General features: G+C 42.6%; 1 protein-coding gene across 1 annotated transcript in view; it reads left to right on the top strand.

Moving 5' to 3' along the window:
- Positions 1 to 22,369, top strand: part of grin2da (glutamate receptor, ionotropic, N-methyl D-aspartate 2D, a) — a 90,437-nt gene extending 68,068 nt beyond the window's left edge. Inside the window, exons 20-22 of the mRNA XM_029514788.1 lie at positions 8,373 to 8,500; positions 8,629 to 8,693; positions 22,270 to 22,369. Coding sequence (XP_029370648.1) covers positions 8,373 to 8,500; positions 8,629 to 8,693; positions 22,270 to 22,369 — 293 coding nt within the window. The remainder of the gene's footprint in view (positions 1 to 8,372; positions 8,501 to 8,628; positions 8,694 to 22,269) is intronic.
- Positions 22,370 to 22,638: the final 269 nt, after the last annotated feature.

The raw sequence follows: 22,638 nt of genomic DNA, 5'->3' as shown, positions 1-22,638 counted from the left end.
TCGAGCAGCCAGATGTCACAGCTCGAATGGAACGAACAAATCTTTTTTATTGTTGTCTAATTGGAAACAGACATCTTCTTCAGGAGCGCTGGACTGAACCGTGTTGTTCTGGAGCTCGTTTTTTAATGTTTCTGTTAATAGAACGTGAAGTTAGGAGAAAAAAAGGGAGGTGAACTTATCACTGTTATTATATGGCTGAAATAAACAGCCGTCTCTTCACAGACAAATTTCTTGCTTTGTAGAAAAACAGAATAATGAGCTCTAACATTCTGACACACACTGCTACAGTAAACAACACTACACACAGACACACACCGCTCTAACACAACTGTAGTTAACCTCCGTATTTGAAGGGAGGAGGTCCGTTTGTTCTGATGCAACAACCTGACAGTCTCAGCAATGTGTGTGTCTCCTTGTGTTGCCCTTGCGTGAGTGTGTGACTCTCTTGCCTTGCTTATGTGCAGACGCCCTCAGCTGACGAACACGCACACACACACTCACTCCAGGCCTGCGTGCCTGGAATACGAGGCAGTGCATGATGGGAGGAGGGGAGAGAGCACTTCCGTTTCCAGGGGCAACGCAGGTAACAGGAGGATCATCACCAAATGATGAAGAGGTGTGTCAGAGTTACACACACACACCAGCGGCTGATTGTGCGATGAGTCCGTCTTGTCTGGTTGACGGTGCGTTCATCAGTGACATCGCCTGGAGCTGTGATTGGTTGGCATTTAACCTGCAGACACGTGATCAGGCTGTAAATGTTAACGCCATCTCTGTCTCTTATTTTTTCAATTTCGCTTCAGAAAAAGTCATTATCTCTGTTCAATTTAGGCACAAGAGCCTTAATTAACACTTAATTATCAGCAAAAAACCTGATTAATCGATGGCTGAATTCACCTCAGCACCATTTTAATTTGGCGGGTCGATCAGTTGAATCATTAACTTTTTTTCCCAATCACATTGTTTTATGGTCAGTCTTATTCAAACCCTCATGAAGGTGTGACGGATGAGATGCCTTTAAAAGAAAAAGATTTTTGGTCATCTGTAAAACAAGAATTTAGTAAAACAAAAATGAAACTCCATCTCTTCCATGTTTGGAGGCCGGAATCTGTTTTTATTCTTCCATTCTAGTTTTCAGTTTTGGTTTGTTGTTCAGGCCGTAAATGGACTCCCAGATTTCAGGACAGTTATTAAGTTGGCTCAGGTGAGTGTGTGAAAACTGGAAGTGAACGTTTAAACTCAAACTGTCAGAATCCGGGAACATCTGCAGAATATCCCCACATGTCCTCAGACTAATGAAACCAAACTCATCCCTCTCCTTCCCTTTGATGCCGGCGACAGTTGGCACCGTCTCAGATAAAAAATGCATTTGAATTGTTCTCCTCTTTTCTTCCTCATCGCTGAGAATCAAATTTCCACTGAAGCTCATTACTTCCATTTTCACGGGAGCAAAAAAAGATTGACCCTCAGTGAACTTTGTCAGACATTTAAGTCCAGGAAAAACATCATCAGCTCACGTTACGTCTCAATTTAAGCTCCTTGTTAAATTTAGGCCCCAGTTTCTGAGTCTGCTCTCATTTCTGCAACTAAAGTTAACGACGCTTTAAACGCTGATAGTCACAAGTCTGTAATTACACTTCCAACCAAAGAGAGAAGATTTCCTCCTCTTCTGGTGTTCACTGTCATTTTCCTAACGCATCTGGTGTGAAGTTCATCTGAAAACGTATTTAAACTGACTTTATGTGATCATTTAAAAAAGACTGTAAACTCGTTTGGAAGAGAACTTTTTTCCATTTCGACTCGAAGGAAACATCGTGTGAGTGCATTCATGTGTTCACATCTGACTGCGAACTGAAAGCGACATTTTTAACGAGCACATCGGACTAAATGAAGGCGGTCTGCTGCATATGTGACTTTAAAGTCTCTAGTTTCCAAACCTTGTGCTGTCAGCAGGCTGACTGATGTGGACTGAGCCGGTACGATGGCTGCGGCGAGCAGGATCCGATTGATAAATGAGACTATCGGCTGAGTCTGAAAGATCGAAAAGGCCCTTTTCCATCCCTGCGATGTGTCCTACTTTCTGGGAAATTGATTGTTGGGCGTCCTGACAGGATGTTTGGGGAGACAGAGCTGTTCTGGGTTTCCTTCAGAAGAGCTGACCTTGTTAATGTCTTAGACAGAATGACAACGATCAGTGGAGGGAACTGAGGAACGTTTGTCAGAGCTGGAGAAAGGTCGGGCAGCAAACGGATGTAGAAGTGGATTCTGGGTCAGGAACTAATCTGCTCACGCCTCCCCAGCCTTCTAAGGCTTCCTGCTGACTCCGAGCTGGACTCTGGAAGAGTCAAAATTAGACAAAAATAGAAATTCCAGAAATGATTCCCCGTCATTAAGGAAGTGTTAAGTGATGTGAGCTGGTTTGTAATGAAAATCAAACTCCGTTCTTTACGAGTTGGCAACATAAAAGTTACAGTGATCGTAAATGTCCCCCCATTTCACCTCTGAGGCAGCTCATAATAATAATAATGATAATCATAAAAAGTGCCTCCCTTTTCTTTTCACCCATGCAACTATGCATCACTCTTCACTTTGACTTTTACCTTAAATATATTCAAAGTGATAAAATCAAACGTGAGAGGCCAATTTTTCTGAGTTTCATTAAAAACCATAACTCCTGTGGAACTCTGCCGCCTCTCGTCTTGTGGAAATTAGGTTGTGAATTGCAAAATTTAAATAACCAACTGATGAGTTACAGTTCATGAACATATCTTTGGGTTGCATAAGGTCATGAGCCTTTTCAGTCTTCTGCCTCATCTCGTAGCTTTCCATCTGGTTTGGCCACCGAGCTTTCAGTTATACGGGCTTGTCTCACGATTTAAAAACAGACTTATTATGCAGTCGGGTAAATCTCCAACGCCAGGGGCAAGTAAATTTGACCCGGTAGGTTAGCGGTGACCAAAGAACAACAGCTGGAAGGCAAAAAAGTAAAAAGACGAAAAAAGTTGAAACTGTGAAGTCAGCATCATGTTGCTGCAAAAACAAAAACTTCAGACCGAAGGTCAGATCACAAATTGTGGATATGTGAGTTGATAAAAATGCTGCGTTCACTGTCGTTCTGCCTCTGACCTGCCGGTAAAGGTCAGCTGGGAACGAACACAGCTGGAAAAAATGCCTGCAGGTTAGAAAAGTAATCTGTTTTTCAAACCTGATATTTTTCCTCACATTTAATTTTCCGTTTTTAAATAAAATGAATGTTTGTGTTTCTACTTTTACCGAAGCAAACGCTTCAAACTTCGTTCCTCCGGAAATAAATCAGCCAGCTCCGCTTTTCTGCTGAATGTTGACCAGACGGCATCTTCTCCAGTTCAGTCATCTCCTTACCGATACGAAACCGCTGCAGCTGGTGATGCTAACGTTAGCCATGCAGCAAACGCAAGCAAAACTCAGCATTCCCCAATAAATGCCGCCTTTATTCTCCTCTAAATGGGAAAATAAATCAAAAATGTATTATTGAAGACTTGAAACTGAAGACCATTTTCCCATAGACTTCAGTTCTGTCCATACACGTCTATGGTTTCAAAGAAAAAAGAAAGCACTTTGTCATCTTTGTGTTGTGAGCGGAGTGATTGTAGCTTTAGGTCACTTTGAGCCTTTTTCGTTTGATGGCGGCGAGAAGACGTCTGAGCCGAAGCCCTGATTGGTTCTGACAGCAGGTGATGCCGAGAAAACGAGATCACAAGCAGCCGTACTGCAACAAAAACAGATGAACACAGCGTCGCACACACTGTACGCCGGCTATATTTAAAACTGTGAAATCTGATTGTCAGTTCTGTCACGTTGTCTGAGCCACTCAAAAAAAGTTTTTTATTTGGGTTCGGTGACGTAGCCGAAGATAAATAACAGAGAGAGCGTGCCGTTCTTTTGTTCGTGTCGCTGGGGGACAGAACGCAGAGGAAATCAGGCCGAGGTGGAGAGAGATCGACCCGCAGACCCGCAGAGCTGCACGTTTGATTGTGAAGGAGGGCTGATAGATGAAGCAAAGCCGGACGAAAAGAGGACAGCCAAAGAAAAGGAATCACGTCTCTGCTTCTCTTATCTCTCCTTATCTCTGCCCTTCTTCTGTCTTTAACTGTCCTCATTATCCAACTTTAGTGGTTAATTACAGCGTCAAGTAACAACCGTGTCCTTTAATGCCAAAAAAGAAATCTGGTGGCAGCTTCTCCGTTTTCATTCTCACTGATCACAAAGTGAATTCTTTTCTAACAAATCAAATTTGTCCACGTTGGACCTCCTTCTGTGTGTTTGTCCGTCCATTCTCATCCTGACGTCCAGAGTCACGTCTCTACGTCGGACGCTCCTATTGGCTCCAGTGGGTGATGTCACAGCCAATATTTAGAGCATCAGAGGCTTTGAAGCGGATTTTTCATCATTAAGGAGCAGAACTCCTGATCAGATAAAGATAGAAACTTCAGATCAGCTCTAGAACGACCCAAACACATGAGAGGGAGGCGGGCCATTTTCCCATAGACCTCAATACAGCCTGACAGCCAGTGGAGCTGCCTCCCGATGGTCATTAGATAGATTTGGTTTGCATATTCCACAGCTGATCTGAGAGTTTGGAGGTTGGAGACGGATGTTTGACGCCTTTTTATGTTCACATCAGGACCGGCTTCGCTCAGTCACCATGGAGACGCTCTCTCTCTCTCTCTCTCTATTCTAATATACCTGTCTCATGCTCTCTCGCTCGGCTCTCATCTTCATCATCCTCCAGTTTAGAAACATTGCCATTAAAAATTCAATTTTAGAAACTCAAAACTTTGTTAACTTTCATGTTAAGCTCAATAAATGGGCCTGGCTGATGTATTGATCTCTCAGGGCCACCGTACCTCACACTCTAATCATATTTATTTTGAGTTGCATCACCCTGAAATGAGGAATTCAACTCAGTAATTACTGATTTATTGGAAATTACCATCTTGTGACACTTTTCCTCTAAAATATTGACATTTTTTTACGGTTGAAAAATATGAGCAGTGATGTTTTCTGTTTTCTATTCAGGTGAAAAACAAATGAGACTTTTATTTCGCAGCAGAAAGAAAACTTCAGCATCACTCATCCATTTCAAGGGAAACAACACCGAATGTGTTTTTTTCCAATTCTTCACAGAAAGATTCAATTTGAATTTTCATTTGTTGGCGACAAAATGAAAAAGGATCTTGATAAAAATAAAAGCTTTGATGTCTCAACACTGCGGCGCTCCTCCGATGGGGCAGAGCGAAGCGGTGAGGTGAATCACTCGGATGGCATCAGAACACGAGAGGACGGGAGAGGACGGGACCTCGGGTTGTGGCGGCTGTCGGATGATAAGCAGAGGAGATGATAGATCAAACAGGAAACAGCAGAGAGCTTCGTGGCCAAATAAAAGTGCCTGCAGCTGCAGAGGCGTCTCGGGCCCAGCCTCCAACGTGCTGTGTGTCTTTAAGCTTTCCAGGAATGATTGTGAAACGATCGTCTGCGGCTGGAGAGTCAAGCCGATCGTGATAATTAACATTTCTGTCCAAATGTAGGTGAATTTCTTCTTCTGTGTGCTGAGTCACTGCTGAGCTAAAGAAAATCTGGGGCAATTACACAAGTCAGATCCTTTTAAAAGGGAAGTGCCCTCGTAAGGGCGTTTACTGCCCCGATGACAGCGTGACCAGCCTGATGATGTTGGTCCATGCAGTCCGTTAACTTTTATTTAACCTTTCATTTTACGCCTCTTTTACAGGAGTATTCTGCAGCCAATCATACAAACATAAAGCAACTTTTAGGGACTCGTTCCAAGAACAGGGAGCAGCAGACGTTTCCTCCAGTTCTTAAGATTAGATGATAATTCTTTATTTTAAATTTGGACATTACAGCAACAAGCTCTAACCTTTGGAAGTGAAGCTTGTCAGATCATCATCAGTGATCCACATCAGTTCTGACAGTTCTGACTGATGTGGATCAGAAGGTCGTGACCTCCTGCGTAAAGCAAAACGTTTGTGAGTCCTGGAAGTTGTGTGAGGTGGATGGATTTGTTGGTCCAGCTCACCGGATTGAGATCTGCGGGATTTGGAGCCAAAAGCCAAACCTTCCACCGGCTTCTTCTTCTTCCCATAATGCATCCTGGTGCCACCTTCTTCCAGATGATTCCTCCACTCTGATTAATGGTTGACTTCAGATGTTACTGTGAGTATCAGAGCAAACCCACACAAATCAGGAAAAATGATGAAATGCTTCATTTCTATGTCACGGCGCCGTGAGCGGTCTTATTGGGCTGAGGTTGCTCACCGAGCCTCTGCAGATATATTCCCATAATTCCTTTGATCCCTGGTGTCCCTGTTAATTTTTCCCTTAAGATGGAGCTAAAAAATTAGGAGGAAAAAAACCCATTTATGTAATAATCTCAGAGATATATCGGACGGGTTGCAAGTTAATTAGCAGGATAAGAAGAAGCTGAGGAGTCTGCAGCTCTCTAACGTTTGATAATTAGTGCGAAATACAAAGTGCAGGTTTTTGGCTGCAGTCTGAAGCGTTGGACTAATATGACCTGATATTTAAAAGTCCTCTTCTGTGCCAAAGTTTCTTTATCCATACATTCTTAAAAAAGATCTCAATGAGACAAAATATCTTTATCTTCCTGATCTCAATAAATAATGTTATAATAATTAAAAAGAGGCTGCTGCCTCCCCGTCGTTGTTCGGGGGAATGTTTGTTCAGTGTTTTGATTGTTGCTTGTCAGCTCCTAGTTAGTTTCTGCTTTGCACCGTTGTTGCGTTGTTGTTGCTTGTTGTGTTTGTTGTGTACTCTCCAAACAGCTCGTCATGGTGCTGTCTTGTGAAAAGCTCACAGCTTTAACATTTATTTCTATTTTTCGAGTGTCATGATGATGATTCAGTTCACCTTCATCTTCTTTCATCGTGGATTCCACACTTGGTTATTGTTTGCTGTCTGAAGCTGGAGACTCAAACCTGCTGCCTTCATGGTGTTTATCCTGATTGGATTTTAAGTTGCTTTTCGTGCCTCACCTTTTTTGTTTTTTCTTTTATTATTCCACAGTTTAGCTTATTTCCTGCTGCTGCAGCCGTCGCAGCTCCTTTGCATACGCATCCTTTAATGCACTGAATATTTTGCTATTTTATGACTTTTCCTATAAATTTTACGTCCTGAGCCATTTGCAGAGCGTTTAGAGTTGATTTGCTCAGATGGGTCCAAGCTGGACACCTAATAAACTATATCAACCTACAGAAAACTGCAGACAATGCATGGGAATTTTCCTTCATTCAGAAAGGCAGTAAAGTTCCGTTTGCATCTTTGTGGGTTTGTGTTGTTGTTGTTGCTGTTTTTTTTTTTTGTGTGTCTCTAGCGTTTATTAAATTAAACTTGTGATGATTTAATATCATTATTGTGATGATGAACAAGTTTGATTGTTACGACTCTGGCTGTTAAATCTGTCAGAAGGTAACTCTCAGTTCGGAGGGAAAGGTCCTCCCTCTGAATTTTACTTCTGCTCCATCCTTTTCTATGGCAGAAACAAATTAGAACAATCGATTTATAACAACTCTGATTTTCTTGCCTTTGTTAGAAATGTACTTTAAATGAAACACAGACGTGTTTGACTAATTCCAGCAGAAGATTATGTCACAGTGACATTTATGGTCATTAATCCATGAAGCTGCTGCAGTTCTGATATCAGAGCCATTGTGAGCCCCCCCACAGTGGGAAGTCCAGATAATAATACCCCTTTTGGCCAGAGGAGGGCACCCTGCTAAGTCTTCATGCCCCCCCATCAGCTCCTGTGGTCTCCGGACAGCACACACACCAATCAGAAACCTCATGTGTGACATCATCCTCCAAATGCTGACACGAATGGCTTTTCACGCATCCAACTGAAACCCTCTTTCTGTAGTGAGCTCAGTTTGACCTTTGACCCCTCATCGAACTTGTAAGCACTTTTGACAGTTTCCTTTTTCTTATCATCAGTAAAGTTGAAATCCCCTGATCTTCCCTGAGCTCAGACCTCTCAACGTTTCATCTGTTCGTCATTCGACAGAAAAGAAAAGAGCTTTTTGATTTTGGAGGGCTGCAACTGAAAAACATCTGTTATAAAAAACTAAAAGACGTCCCAGAACAGTTTGGGGGAAGGTGATCTGTCTGTGATATCTGTAAGAGATGAATCAGAAATCTTTGGGGGAAATTCAGTTTGTGGCAGATGCTCCAGAATAGAATATAAAATATACATATATAAAAATAAATGATAACATTAAAGTCGAGAAGTAAAAAGTGAAATCAAGCATGGATTCAGCTGCTGTCTTTGTTTTTTCTAAACTCTGTTTTCCATCTCTGATCAGATCGGAGCTCTGGCTGGGAAATGACGGATGCTTCAGAACTGGGTTCGGGTTCAGGTCCAGGACTGGGACTCAGGGTGCACCTCCCTCCTCCGTCCACCAGAGGAGGCCAGACGCAGGGATTTCTCTCAGTGAGTGAGGAAGGAGGGAAACCGTTTTCTGTCTGACTCACTTATTGCTTCAGCCTGACCGCATAAATCACTGACCAGCTGACCTGTCTGTCTTTTTGCTGTTTTTGTTGTCTCTTTGTTTTTGACAGCGAGGACCAGCCGATCTGCGGCAGAGCAGAAGGGACAGAATAGGCTGGACGGACTCCAGGCCAGCGTGAGTCCACCTCAGGCCTTCAGAGTGTTTATCACTCATATTAAGACTCATTTAAGATCACAGGTCGGATTTTTAACTTGACTCAGCTGCCTCATATGCCTACAAAAGTGGCCCCAAGGGGCCACGGGGGGTCAGCAAAGAGAACTGGATTTATCATTTCTGTCTCTGACATCCTTCATGCTGTTCAACCATTCAGAAATGCACTTTTAGTTTAAAGACATCTACGTGTCCATTTCAAGGCCTTTATTGTGAGGAGCTAACGGCCTTTTATTTTATTTTTTAATCAGCTTATTTGATGCTTGAAATATAAATGAACTGCTCAGATCTGAAGTCAAACTGAGACCAGGACTTTAAGGACCTCGACGAGACAAAGACAATAAACTTCCTTAATCTGGCGGTGTTGTAATAAACTGGCTGCCGAATATTGGCATCTGCAGGAGGGAGACTGTGTGTGTGTGTGTGTGTGTGTGTGTGTGTGTGTGTGTGTGTGCGTGTCGGTAAAGGCTTGATGACAGCCAGCAGGAGATCCAGCCCTCCAACCCCCCGAGCCCGACTCTATCAGATCTGTCACTGTGTGTGTGTCTATTTGTGCGTTTTGGCATCCAGTCGCACAAAACGAAGAGAACAAGCTCTCTAAATTAAATGTCAGAATAAACTGATACTTGCCTCCATGATGAGACGGATTGTTCCGGTGATGTATATCAATATATTCTGATCGAGATCAACACTTAAAATACGGAACCTTTAAGGTGAGAAAGAAAGAAGAGAAAGAATCCATTTGGAGTGAGACATGACGTTTGAGAGGGAACGATAATGACAGCAGGTCAGCATTAACTGATTAATTGAGGCTTCGCAGCCATTATTGTGTTTTGGCAACTCGTCGCACAAAAGATTCAACCTCGAGTCGGTTCTTCACATAAAACATTCCAATTCCAAAGATTTCAAACTGCGATGAGCAGTTAATCAATAGCACTAAAGTGTGCTGTGATGTTTCATTGTACCCAACCAGATGAGAACAGACTTTTTATTTTGTTTCTTTGTGAAGTTAGGTGAACACAAACGTGGCAGATCTGAACAGAGATGACTCATCATCAGCTGCAGAAACGCGCCACGTAGCAGCTTTACGTAATTAATAGACGTTCCCCTGAAATTAATAACGTCAAAGGGCAAGTCTGCCTTTCAGGAGAGTGACGCTGCCATACATCACTACTGCAATTAAGACACGTTCATTAATGGAAGACTTAACGAGCTCTGACTTTCATAACACCACTAATACTTCCCTGTTTGATCTGTGTGTGTGTCTGTTAAAGGTCATCGGGGTGATTAAAATGGCCGCCTTGGAAACACTGCATCCCAAACTATGACCCTCACCAGCAGCAGCAGATGGCAGGAGCTCGTAGTGGCACCTGACAGAAGGTGACGGTGAGCAAAACAAGCATTTCTACGGCGGCCCTGAGGGCTCAATGCATCGCCACCTGAGGAAACGCATGCAAAAATCCTGAATTTTTACGTGTGCTGCTGAGCGACAAAAACAAAAACAATCTAAATTTCTGCTGTGAATAAAAGACATTACTGCTGATGTACACAATATACATTACTTTGTCTGAATGAATGAGTGAATTTAATTCTCCGTCAGGTTTGGTAAATCTGCTTTGATCAAAGTGTGTTGACACACACAGGTCAGGTTGGGAAATGCTGCTCAATGATTTTAGTTGTGTTGTGCGTTATTTGAGGCATGCATTCAAATCGATGAGGCTGTTTAAAGAATTAGTTTTTGTTTTGTCTTCAGTTTGGGGACCTTTAAAGTTTAAAGCCTTTCTGTTCTGGAACTTTTGACCTGATCAGATGATCTTCACAGCAGGATGCAAAAAGAAAAACGACTTATTTATGCTCCTGTTTTTTCTTTTTTTACATAAAGTCTTTGCACTTTAAACATCATGATTAAACCCGATTCATCCCAACATCAGGCCAATGACAAAGATTGTGTTGTTCTTTGATTTCATGATTCATGATGTAACTTCTTTGTCTCACCACGAGTCAGTTACTGTACAAGACGAACAATAATTTGCTGCCGGCTGGTGGCAGCCAGCTGGAGCTGCACTTTGTGTTGCTGCATACTCTAAATACTGAAAATCTGAAATGACAAAGATTTTTATTTGTTACGCAAAGACACACATGTGCAGTGTTTCCTATTCACAAAGAGGGCGCCCTCCGACAAACGTACGAGCATGCATTATTTTAAACTTTTATATAACATGAGTTTACATGAGTTCAAGTTCAGATTGTCAACACACACACACACACACACACACACACACTCTCGGGGTCCAGCCTGCGGTCCAGCTGTCTGTCACAGATGTGCCTGGGTTGAGAGGCCGAGGGCTAAAAAACGCTGAGCCACTCAGACATTCGGTCTCTCATCTGGCTGAGCAGGACGCCCTAAATGGGTTGGAGGCACCGCAAACCTGAACACACACTCACACACACTCACACACTTTCTGTTCACAGGCCACATTCACTATTTAATCCTCCAAGAACATCACGTCATTCAAATTTTTCTCCCAGATATTCAACGCAACGTAACGTAATGATGGCACATCTTGACCCCCCCTCACCAGTCGTTACACACTCACCATCACTGGACTGGTGAGCAATCAGGGGACATGTTGGAGGCCCAAAGTGCTGCAGCCAATCAGGTCATTTCCAACCAGGACCTGCCGACCTGATTAGGTGTGTGTAGTAATAAACCGCAGAAAGTTGAAGAAGCGAGGTTTTTGTTTTTATCATGAACGAAGACCTTTCATCGTGAGGTGACTGTTCACGCTGTGTCTGCGCAGCAGTTCAGTTCAGAGCTCCAGGTCCCTTCAGGCTTTGGCAGCGTCTGCCGACTCAACATGGCTCCCGGCGCCTCTGTCACAGGAAGCTGCTGTTTATCGCACTCCTCTTTTCGTGGAAATCAACACACGCCCGCCGATATAAATACAAACAAGGACATCTGTTTACTCTGGATGTGTTCAATACACGTTTCTGCAGGGACAGACATGTTGGTCCAGCCATGACAGTGACGTTAGACAAACGGCTGTTTGACATTTAAGGTTTCATTTCTTTCATTTGTTTTGTCTGAGGATCAGGATGGTGTGATGATTAAGACCTGATCCCCTCGACCCCCCACGGAGAGGCGAAGGTCACTGTACACGTCATGTGCTAATTTTGGAGGCACTTCCTCCTTTTTCATGTGTTTGCATAAACATAAATGTCACTTTTTCTATTTCTATCTTAGTTGTGGTGGCAGGACTCCACCTGCAGGTGCCTGTTAGGTGGAGAAGGATGAATGAGTAGTTGCACGTCACTTTTTTCTTAGTAGCAGTCCACGTTTCTTCACTTCCATAACTAGTCGTAGCAGTAGTTTTTAAAGAAATGTGACATCATTTCCTTTGAACATCGTCTTTAAGTGGCCACTTCAAAGCTGTTTTGTCTTCAGGGAAAAAAGGATTTTTGTGTACTTGACCTAACTGGTGACATCACCCATTGGTTTTTGTTTGTCAGCCATCTTGGTTTGTTTGAAACCAGAGGAAGCTAAATTTGGATCTGGACTGGGTTTTACTAAAAGAAAAATGAACAACAATAAGAGAAGAGCTAGAAAATAGATTGAAAGAAAAGAGGTAATGGTATGATTGGGCTAAAATAAGGGACTAAAATAAAGTGACATGTTTAGTTCAAAGCCAGGCTGATGAAGTGTGCTTTAAGTTCATTTTTAAAAATTCCAACACTTGCTCACGTGCTCATGGGACTTCTGAGCTGGTGACAGACTAGGAAGTGCTTGAGAAACAAGTAATTTCAAAATCAACAATAAATCTGGCTGGTGACCAATGTAGCGTAATATATCCTCTCCTTCAGCTCCTGCTGAGTCGAGCACCGTTTTCTGGTCTATTTCTCTCTAAGTGGGAGCACCGTTTAAAAAAAATGAACATCATGTTGTATTGAAAACTGGATTAGATATTGGGACATTTTCCCATAGATTTCAATACATGGTAACTTCTTTTTACAACCAGGGGGGTCATGTTGGCTTCACAGTTGGCGACGGACGTCATTTAGGCCTCGGATGAGTTAAATTTTGGAGGACGTTGGCCTGAATGTCGTTGTGTTTAAAGATGTCAGGACAGTCAGTTGGTGCACAAACCGCCCGAGTCATTGAGGACGGGGGGGTTGTCCCATCTTATATAACTATCAAACCACGTCAGTGCGCTTCATTTCAGCCTGCAGTGTGATCGCTGCCATATTTCACTTCAAGTGTTTGTGAGCTCTTGGACGGAGGCCGCCCGAGGCGTGTGCTGCTGCTGCTGCTGACAACATCTCTGCACATCACCGACTGCCGTCGCCCAAAGTTCACATCAGTTATCGGTGTCTCTCGCACGCCACTCGCTCCTGACTGGCCGCTCTAGCACTTTTTCCTCCCATTAATGGCCGCTCTCGCTGTGTTATCAGCCGGGCTCCCGAGTCGTGCGATAAGAGGCGCTGACGCCACAGTGGGAATAAATTAAGAGGATCCATGCTGTTGTTCCTGCAGAGACTTTTCCCTGCTGCAGCACAGTACATGCAAGTTGGAGGGATTAAGAAAAAGAGAAAAGCCTGAGTCAAGACATAATGCTGCTTCGAAAATCCTCCATCCCCCCACAGTCCGCCAATTTCCCTCTCCACTTACATCCACTCTGTGCCTTCCTCCTTCCCGCCGTCCTCTTCCTCCCTCCCCCTATCTCTGCGCCTTCTCCTCTCTTTCTTTGCATCTTTCTTTGCTAAATCGTGTTGACATTGTGTATGATGCTTGTGTTCCTGCGACTGAACCGATCTCACCGGCTGATTTCTTTTGTTTAAACTCGTCCTGGCAGCTGAGACGCCCTCCGTGATTTGATGCATCTTCATTTAAAGATTTCAAGACAAAAAGAGACGGATTCTGCCGCCGTGAGAAATGGCCACCTTCCCTCGCTCTGGCTTGTTTTCCTGTTGTTTTCTGCATCCTTCGCCGCCTCCCTTCCCCGTCTCCTGTCGGTCACCTCTCCGTCATCCTCCCTCCTCTCCCGTCCTCTCAATCGCTCCACAGCAACAATCATAATTGGTCCAGAGACAAACAATACAGTATTGACAGCTCACACGGTGACAACAATAACACACATGCTGACGCTCGTTTTTCAAGGACAGTCAGGCCTCACAAAGAGCCAGGCGGTACTGAAGTTATATGACTTCGCCCCCACCACACCCCTCCCCATAATCCCATCCACCCAGGCCTCAAGCAAACCCCGCTGCTATTCAGGGGTCGCTTCCGTTAGAGGACATGGTCTGAGAAGGCCTCATCCATTTTGACTCTAGTTTACATTGTTTTCAGATACTTACATAGAGAGTGACATAAAGGATATAAAAATAGACATAATTGGCATATAACACATTCAAAGTGGGAGTGTGTTCCATGAAATGGAGAAATGGAGAAGCTTCCTCGTTAGCTTGTCGAGAGTTCAGGCTTGTTCTTAATCCTGATTTCCTTCCTCTTATCTGCCTCTGGTGTTTCTGACATGCTTCCTGTTTTTGATTCAGTCAGGTTTCCTTTTTTACACACAGAAACCACAACCTCCACACAATATTAGTAAATCACTTTGAGCCTCACATTTATGGTATAACCTGACTGGTGAATATGTCAAAGCTTTCTGGATTTAAGTGCACTTTAAAATCTACAATATATTGCACATTTTCTAGGACATAATTAGAGCTTATCAGGCTAATTGGAGACCAATTATTCAATTTGTGGAATGAATCTAATCAAAGAAAGTCATTTACCAGACAGCGAGAGATGAATACACATCCTTAATGTTGCTGTTGTTGTAACAGAACCATCATTTTACCTCTCAGGTCTGTCCTGATTAAATATTAGTCCACGTGTAGTCCTGAATGTCTCTGTCTGAATGTTTTCTGAGCCAACAAAAAGAAGAATCCCAGTCTGATATGGTATTCAAAGGGATTGTGCTCATTTTCTTGTGTAACGTTAATCACATTACAGTCCGTTGTATTGTGTGTTTGTCAGGTTTAATCCACCACCTCTGTTCTCCTGCTCACCCTTCTTCTCTCCATCCTCCTCCCCCCGCCGTACGGTTTCTCCTGACTGTCCTTTGGAGATGCTGACCTTCCTGTTTGAGAGTGTCGAAGCAGCAGCATCAGTTTTTTCTCCTTCAGTCGATCGCTCTCTTTCATCCCTCCTTTCCTTGATCCCCCATCTTTCAGCAGCATTTCAACAGTGTCCCATCGTTACGTCAGTGATTCTGATGAAGTTTCCAACCTGTGTGTGTGTCTGTGTGTGTGTAAGTTAAGGCTTTTGTAACAAAAAAGGGGATCAAAATGTTTAAAGTAAACACAGCAATTTAAAGATGATCCATGAACACCTCACCTGCAGGCAATAGGCCTATAAATAAAGTTTTTCTTCTTTGTGTCCTGCTGTGAAGAACATAAATGGACCAGATTGCGTTGAAGTCAATGGGAAAATGGCCATACTTCCCATTCAGATTTATTTTCATTTTGTCCTTCTCCGAGCAAAACTATTTAAATTGAAAAACAGTGAATTAGTCATTTGTATTCTCCATTAAAGTTAAATAATTCCACCCTGGGCTTGTTCCAGCCTGCAGGCCCGGTCTCTTTTAAATTCAACGCCCATTCAATGCTCTTGAGGAGGATAAATTCACTGCAGGTTGTTTTTCTCCCATCACAACAGGTTTTGAAAACTCTTTAGGCATCCTTTACGGTTATGGGCGACCATTCATCATTTTTGATAGTCTGCAAATCTCAGGAGGGCTGGTCTCCTCTAATATGAGTCGAGTTGGAGGAGAAAGAAGAGGGCTCCCTTTCTCTCCTCTGCATCCTTTTCGTTGACTGTTTAGCATGTTTTTGAGGCCTATTAGTGGACACTGTTGCTTTTAGGTGCTGTGATAATTACTCCCCTTGACAATTTCAGCCGGTGTAACAAAAAAAAAAAAAAAAACTTGTTTTGTGGTAACTCAGGAGATTTCCCTCCAAATGAAACCTTTGTTCTTGGTAGAAGCAATTAAATTACCTGTGATTATTAACAAAGATGCAAGTAGAGGGACCTTTTACGTCTGTCAAACTATTGCACACACACAAACACGAAAGTGAAAATACTGTACACATGGAGAACAGTGCACCTTAATGTGGCACTAAAGGAGTTTAAAACAAATCATAAATGAGTTGCTTTTGTATCGTCAACTGTAAACTAACATTTTATGTTTGCGAAAAGACGGCAGCAGCGCTCCTCTGGCTTTATGACCCTCACCGTGACCCTTAGCAGCCATTTTTAAAATGGCGGCTGTAAATGAATAAATTAAAGGGGAGAAAGGAAAGTTCATGTTCAGGACTGGATGGGGGTAAAGTGGATTGCTTTTTCCAACAAAAAACTTTTTTCCCCACAAAAAGACTGTGGATGTTCATGAGGAGTTAACGTGAAAGACATCATGCTAACAGGGAGCGAAACGCCGGAGCAACCGGAAGTAGTTTTAACGTCTCCGCAGCTTTTTCCACACGAACCTGTAATTTAAATAAAAAATGGGACCTGATCTGAGCTACGAGGTGGAGACACTAACTGAAATACCCCAAACCTTTTTACCGAGGGTGACTTTATCTAAGACTGTGTTACGACGACAGTGGAGAACTGCTGTCCGGAGAAGAAGCAGCGGTTTGCTAACGTTAGCCTGGCAGCTAAAACTATACTTCATCAGGGACTTTCTCTTTCCGCGAAAGCACAGATTAATTACAGATTTTTCTTTATTTAGAGACAGGAAGTGATTTGATTTCTGTTTGTTCAGCTGTGGATGAGAAGAAACTGCGGTGGAGTAGACAGTGGGATTATTACGGATGGATCATCTGCCTTGGCTGGAGAACGAGCTGGATCATCAACCCTCATCTGTAACAAAGTCAGCAAAGAAGGAGGTAAAGATATCAAACTCCATTTTGTTTTTCAGATAAACACCTGAAATGTGCTCGTGTTGTAAAACGGGTGATAAAGATTAATTGTATTGAAAGCCTTCGGGCAGAATGGTTTGCCCTCACACATTTTACCCTCATCAAATGGGTTAAAAAGTGTCATGGAGGCATTTGACAAAACCTCACAATGACAGTCGAGCCTGTTACATCCATATTTACATCCACTGTTTCCTTTCCCTGTCGACAAAAGCCAAACAAGTGTCAAGCAGCTGGTGTTTTATTGCTAAAAAGCATAAATGAATGTAAATTTCCACCAAGGATGTAAGCAGCCCTCATTAAAACGCCACCAGTCTGTGCAGCCCATTGATGTAGAAATCCCTTATTTCAATGCAAAGGCTCACGTGTGTGGATCAATGTACAGCTGACTATATATAGCTCTGCTCATTGGATTTCCCTGGCAGGGGGGCTAAAAATAGAGGGGCAAGAGGGACCCCTCTCCTACCCCACAGGAATAAAACAACACAGGAGGAGGAGAGCTAAAACCCGCCATGCAGCCTTATATCACAGTATTTCCTCCCCACTGAATTTCACAGCAGCAAGGTGAAATGTAATAACCTCTGAACTCCTTTTTAACCGTCTCTGTATTTGATGTTTTCTCTCTTTTGCATTTAAACAACAACAACAAAAAAGCTATAGATGGTGGCTGTGAAGAGAAAAGACAGTTACATCTGTAGATTGGTGCCAACTTACCCTAAGGGAGTTTGACTCTGACAAGATGCCCCTGGCAGAAGTAGTAGGTTTTCATGTCCACTGGGAGCTTCTTTTTTTTTTTTTAAAGAGCTGCACTCAGCAGAAGCTTGTGTGTTCATGACTGCTGCTGCTGAGTCTGAGCATCAGGCTGATTGGGATTCAGGAGGGATGGTTGTCTCGTTTCTCTGAAATGAGCGAAAAAAAGTGGAATCCAGTCATTGTTGTCTTTGTGAATTTATTGTTACACACGCCACCAATTTTCTAGAATGTGCCATACAACTGAGAAGCTGCAACCAGAACCTGAAATTATTCGTCTATCAGCAAAACAGCTAGTAGCTCAATTTGGAAATTTGCAGATTCCAGCAGCAAACATAAATATGCAGTTTAAAATCGAGGGATATCTGGATGACTAGATTAAATGTTGGGTCTGTTTGAACAATATTTCAACAGACTTTATTTGTGAAATTCAGCAATCCAGTTTCACATCATCAATCAGAAAAACAAAATTTAAGCTTCTGAATTTTCTGTATCAGGATGCAAATCGTCTCATGTTTTCTCTTGAAACAGCACACAATGGAAACGTATATTCAGGGTGAACTAAGTGCTGCAAGAGGCCAGCTGTGGGCGGTGGAATAGACAGAATATGACACTCAAACAGGAGGATAATAGGGATGTAATTGCTGTGGATATTGTGCTGGTTATACAAATAGACCATCAATCAGCACAAAGGACCAACGTTTAAATCCCCTTTTGATCTGTTTAAGATATGAGAACAATGGACTTAAAATGATAAATTAGATGCATCAGTGAACCTCTGAAAAATGAGAGGCAGATGTAGCTCTGCACAGTCCAGAAGATATTCTGCAGGACTAATGCAGCATGGCTGCAGCTGCAGGCCTCAGTAATGACACACACTGTTGAGAACCATAAAGAAAGATTTACAGCTTCATAAATTCAGGCGTTACACAGACCTGAGTCTATATCATCATCCTTTGGAGTGCAAACAGAGTCTGACCTGACACATGTCACGAGGCCTCTACAGGCCACACACAATTCACACACACATTTAAATATTGTCTGCCTTCAGAGAAAAAAAAAAGATTAGCTTAGCCTGAAAATGGGTCATCCCCACTTCAGGTGGGCTCTCTTTCCTCAGCATCACAGGATGAGCAATCTGCTTCTATTAGTCCCGTTCCCGGGGGTGGGTGGGGAAAGAGTGTGTGAGCTGAAGGAGAATGCTTTCATTATCTGCACAGCTCAGGGTGTATGGTTGTGTTTTTATTTTGTAAATCTGTTTTATTCTCTTCGACCCTGTTCGATTTGTTGGTGATTGGTGAGGTCTTTTGTCAAGCCCTTGGGATGGCCAACAAACAGAGAAGTCAGTGGTAGATGGAACAATTTTCTGTAGAGAACCACAAGGTTAAATCTTCATATCTGTTCAATTTGCAAAAAACAAATTAGATTTTTCCGAATCTTCTGGATTAATAACAACGAAAACTAGAATAACCAAAGGTTGTACACAAAGTTCCTCACGTGTGTTTGGGTGAGTTCTATAGTTGATTTCAAGTTTCTGACTAGATTTAATCAGGAGTTCTGCTCATTCTGAGGATCTGAAGCCCCTGAAGGTCATGGCTTCTGGTGGGCAGCCTCTGGGAAGTGGCCTTTTAATATGACATTACTGCTCACACTTTGAGATGAAACTATGTTTCAGCAAACTGTCAATTTGATCCAGACACAAATTTTGATAAATAAACTGAGCTGTTTATTTCAATGATTCATTATGAAAGTCTTTGGATAGTTAAACACTTAATTGGGTTAATTATTGGATGATTAAATCCAACACAGTCCATGCCTGCAGCGTCTTTGTACATCAGCTTACGGCTTTGAAAATAAATATTATTTGACTTGACTGTCAGGAAATGGTGGACTTCAGACAGACACAGCTTCAAACTGTGTGTTATTTTCTGCTCCACCACAGTGGAAAACCCTCAAACACATTTAAATGTAGAGTGAAACTCAGCTTCCTCGTGAAAACACTTCTAATGAGGCCCCAAAGAGCAGAGGGTTAAGGAACCTCCTGTCATTTATGGAGTAAAGTGTGACTCACAAACACAAACATAGTAATAGCGAGGGAACACACGACCTATTTAACCGGTTATTCCCGAGTCAGGGTCAACTGGTCGTTCTGCTGCTGCACAAATCAGCGAAGAAACATAACTCTTGATGTACCCGTTACAGCATTTTTTTGTGTTTCAGAGCTGCTCCAAATCCAAAGTAAATTAAAAAAAAAAACTTCACGCATTGAAAAAGGCTAATGATTATTATACCCAATCTATTTATTTGTTATTCAGTTGTGCAACTTCTTTGTCTTAAAAAAAAATAATAATAATAATAATAATAACAAAAAACTGAAATAACAAATTTAGACTTAATTGTAAATTGCAAAATTGCCTGCCAGTTACCACAGTGAACACATTAAAAAACAAGTCTGTGAAAGCAGGTAAAAGTGATATATTCTCGAACAGATGCATATGTTCACCATATTCTGACAGCTAACCAACTGAGATGTAAATAAAGTCGGTGCTGATGTGCCTTCAGAGATGGAGAAATTTATTTCAAAAGACAAAAAGATTAATCAATAATTATACAAAGGAGCAAACTTCAGAAGGGGACTGTGTGGGCTTTGGAGAGATATTAAAATAGCTGTTCGTGATTAAGTGTGGAAATGCAAAATATATAAAAAAAAAAAAAAAAAATCTACTGAATTTGTATTTAAAATTTTTGATGAAAGGTTTTTTAATTGGATGTTTTTACATCTAACTTTGATGTAACAGTAATAATAACTATTAAACCAGTATATGAGATATAATTAGTCGATTGTCCATCCCAGTTTAACTTGTTGTGATTCTTATATTTCACAGAAATATGAATTCTTTTTGAAAGTTTTTCATAAAGAAATGGTTCTCAGTGACTTCAGGCTCATTTATGTCGATTCATCTTCAACCAAAAGCAACAAAAAATGCTTTTGCTGTCCATTTTCACATAGATTTCAATACAATGTGACAGATTTCCCTCCTGGGGGTTATTAGATAGAATGAAGGTTTTATTTTCAGTCTTCATCCGCTTTTAGAGATAACCTATTTATTGGAAATCCATCGTGGTTTAAAATGAAGGATATTAATCAGTGTCACGTTTTTGTTGTTTTGATCGTTAACCAGTCGATCAGCTTTAAATTAGCAAAACACAACATACCAGCAAACTGGATTCACTGTGTGTGTGGTTAGTGTTGTCAGGTGGGATGAATCCCTTGGATGCCCACACATACCAGTGCGTGTGCACACACACAGACACACACTGAGTCACAGCCTACTGTATCAGTCTGTTGGTCGCCAGGGGCTGATGGGGCCACTCAAGCGTGAAAAAGGTTATGGAGGCTTAACAGACACACACAGACACACAATATCCTGAGCATAAGGACACACACACACGCACACTTTTTTTTTTTTTTTAAAGTGAATATGTGACATCCTGCTCTCTCTCTCTCTGTCATATTTTTCAGATTGTGTCTTCACAATCTTGATAAAGTTAATTCAAAGCTGGTTTCACTCATTTTGATTCAGGTTGCTGCGTCTTTAACAGTGAAGATACTGGAAATGTTCAGTTTTCCAATAACTAATCAACAACGCCTGCTCTCATCAATAACTTTAGATTCTTCAGCAGCCCGAATGTGGCCTCAGTTTCAAGACCTGAATCCAGTTCTGTGAACTTTGAACAAACCGGCTAGGAAATTATATTTCCTTGACAATTTGGTGAAGTAGATTTGAAAATGAAAATATGTTTGATTATTTTATATTGCTATGACCCCCGTGGTTGGATGGGTGGATCAATTAATGAATCCCCACCAGGTCCTCCGTCCTCAGCAGGTTCAGCTATCCATCTCAGTCGGTGTCTGTCACCTTCCTTCCAAAGCCTCATGTTTCGATTATTAATCACTTCATCGCATAACTCATATTTGAATCAATCATGATGTTAGTGCCATGAAAACTGACAAATAAATGAATCCTCTTAAAGTCCAAAAATAATCAGAGGTTACGACTCTGAACAAACTATATTATGAGTAATTGTTATAACAGTTAAAGCCCAAATCGGTCGTCAAGTTCAATTTTCATTTTATTCCGACTTTAGTTGTTTCAGTCACCTTTGAGATGTGGAGGTGTGTTGGAGCTCTCCATCGTTTTGTGTTGTGTTGTGTTGTGTCTGAACACTCACTCTCTGTTGTTGTGGTGTTATGTCCATTAATAACTCTACACGTTGTTAATAGTTGCTGTATGTTTGAATCAGTCATGCTGTCAGCCCACATGATGTGTCCTCAATTCCAGCCAGCACGCTCCCATCATGCCATTCTGGGCGCGTGCACGTGTGTCATCTTCTCCCTCTAGCTTACAACACTGTCACACGCACACACCAGTCCCTCCTCCCTACACCCAAACTACAGTGAAGCTCATTGAGCTGATTCTCCGCAGTGCTGAAAGAGCAGAGTGAAGTGAAGAAAGAGAAGGAGTGGGGGAGAGGGGCGATACGGGGGGGCAGGAGTAAGAACGTGTGTGTGTGTGTGTGTGTGTGTAAGAGCGGGAGGGAGGGAGGGAGAGAGAGAGGGAAGGGAGGTGGGGGGAATAAGAGGAAAACTGCAAATTTGGTGTCCAGGCTTCCCAGTGCGCACGGAGCTCTCCTCGGCTGCACCGACCGACCAGCTCTCCGCTCTGCAGGGTGAGTAAAGCTGCAGATGCTGCCTCATTTCTGCTGCCTTCATTCTTCCACCCATGCCCCCCCTCCCTCCCCCCTCCTCTCACAGCGCCGCGCTGTTCGGCTGGTCGGAGGGCGAGCGCCGCTCCTCCTCGGCGGCACACGCCAGGTCTCCGGCCACAGAGACGAGACACAAAGCTCTGTTGTGAGACCGCATGGATCCTCCGTTATCATCCGGTCTGTGTCTGTTTGAGGGGGAAATAATGATGATGATAATAAAGAAAAGGAAAAAGGCAGCGGTGTTTTATAAGAGAGGGGCTCACCTCGGGGCTGAGGAGAGAGGAGATGTGTGCTGCTGTGTTGACAAGCTGCTGCTGAGTGTGTGTGTGTGTGTGTGTGGGGCAGAAGAATGTACTGTACAATCATCACTGTGGCGCAATTTAGAGGAAGGAGCGCCCGGTAACGCAGTTCAGTCCAG

This window comes from Echeneis naucrates, chromosome 11, assembly GCF_900963305.1.
Source record: "Echeneis naucrates chromosome 11, fEcheNa1.1, whole genome shotgun sequence".
In the NCBI taxonomy this organism is placed as follows: Eukaryota; Metazoa; Chordata; class Actinopteri; order Carangiformes; family Echeneidae; genus Echeneis; species Echeneis naucrates.
The sequence above is the reverse complement of the archived record's forward strand: the minus strand, read 5'-3'. Positions and strand labels throughout refer to the sequence as shown.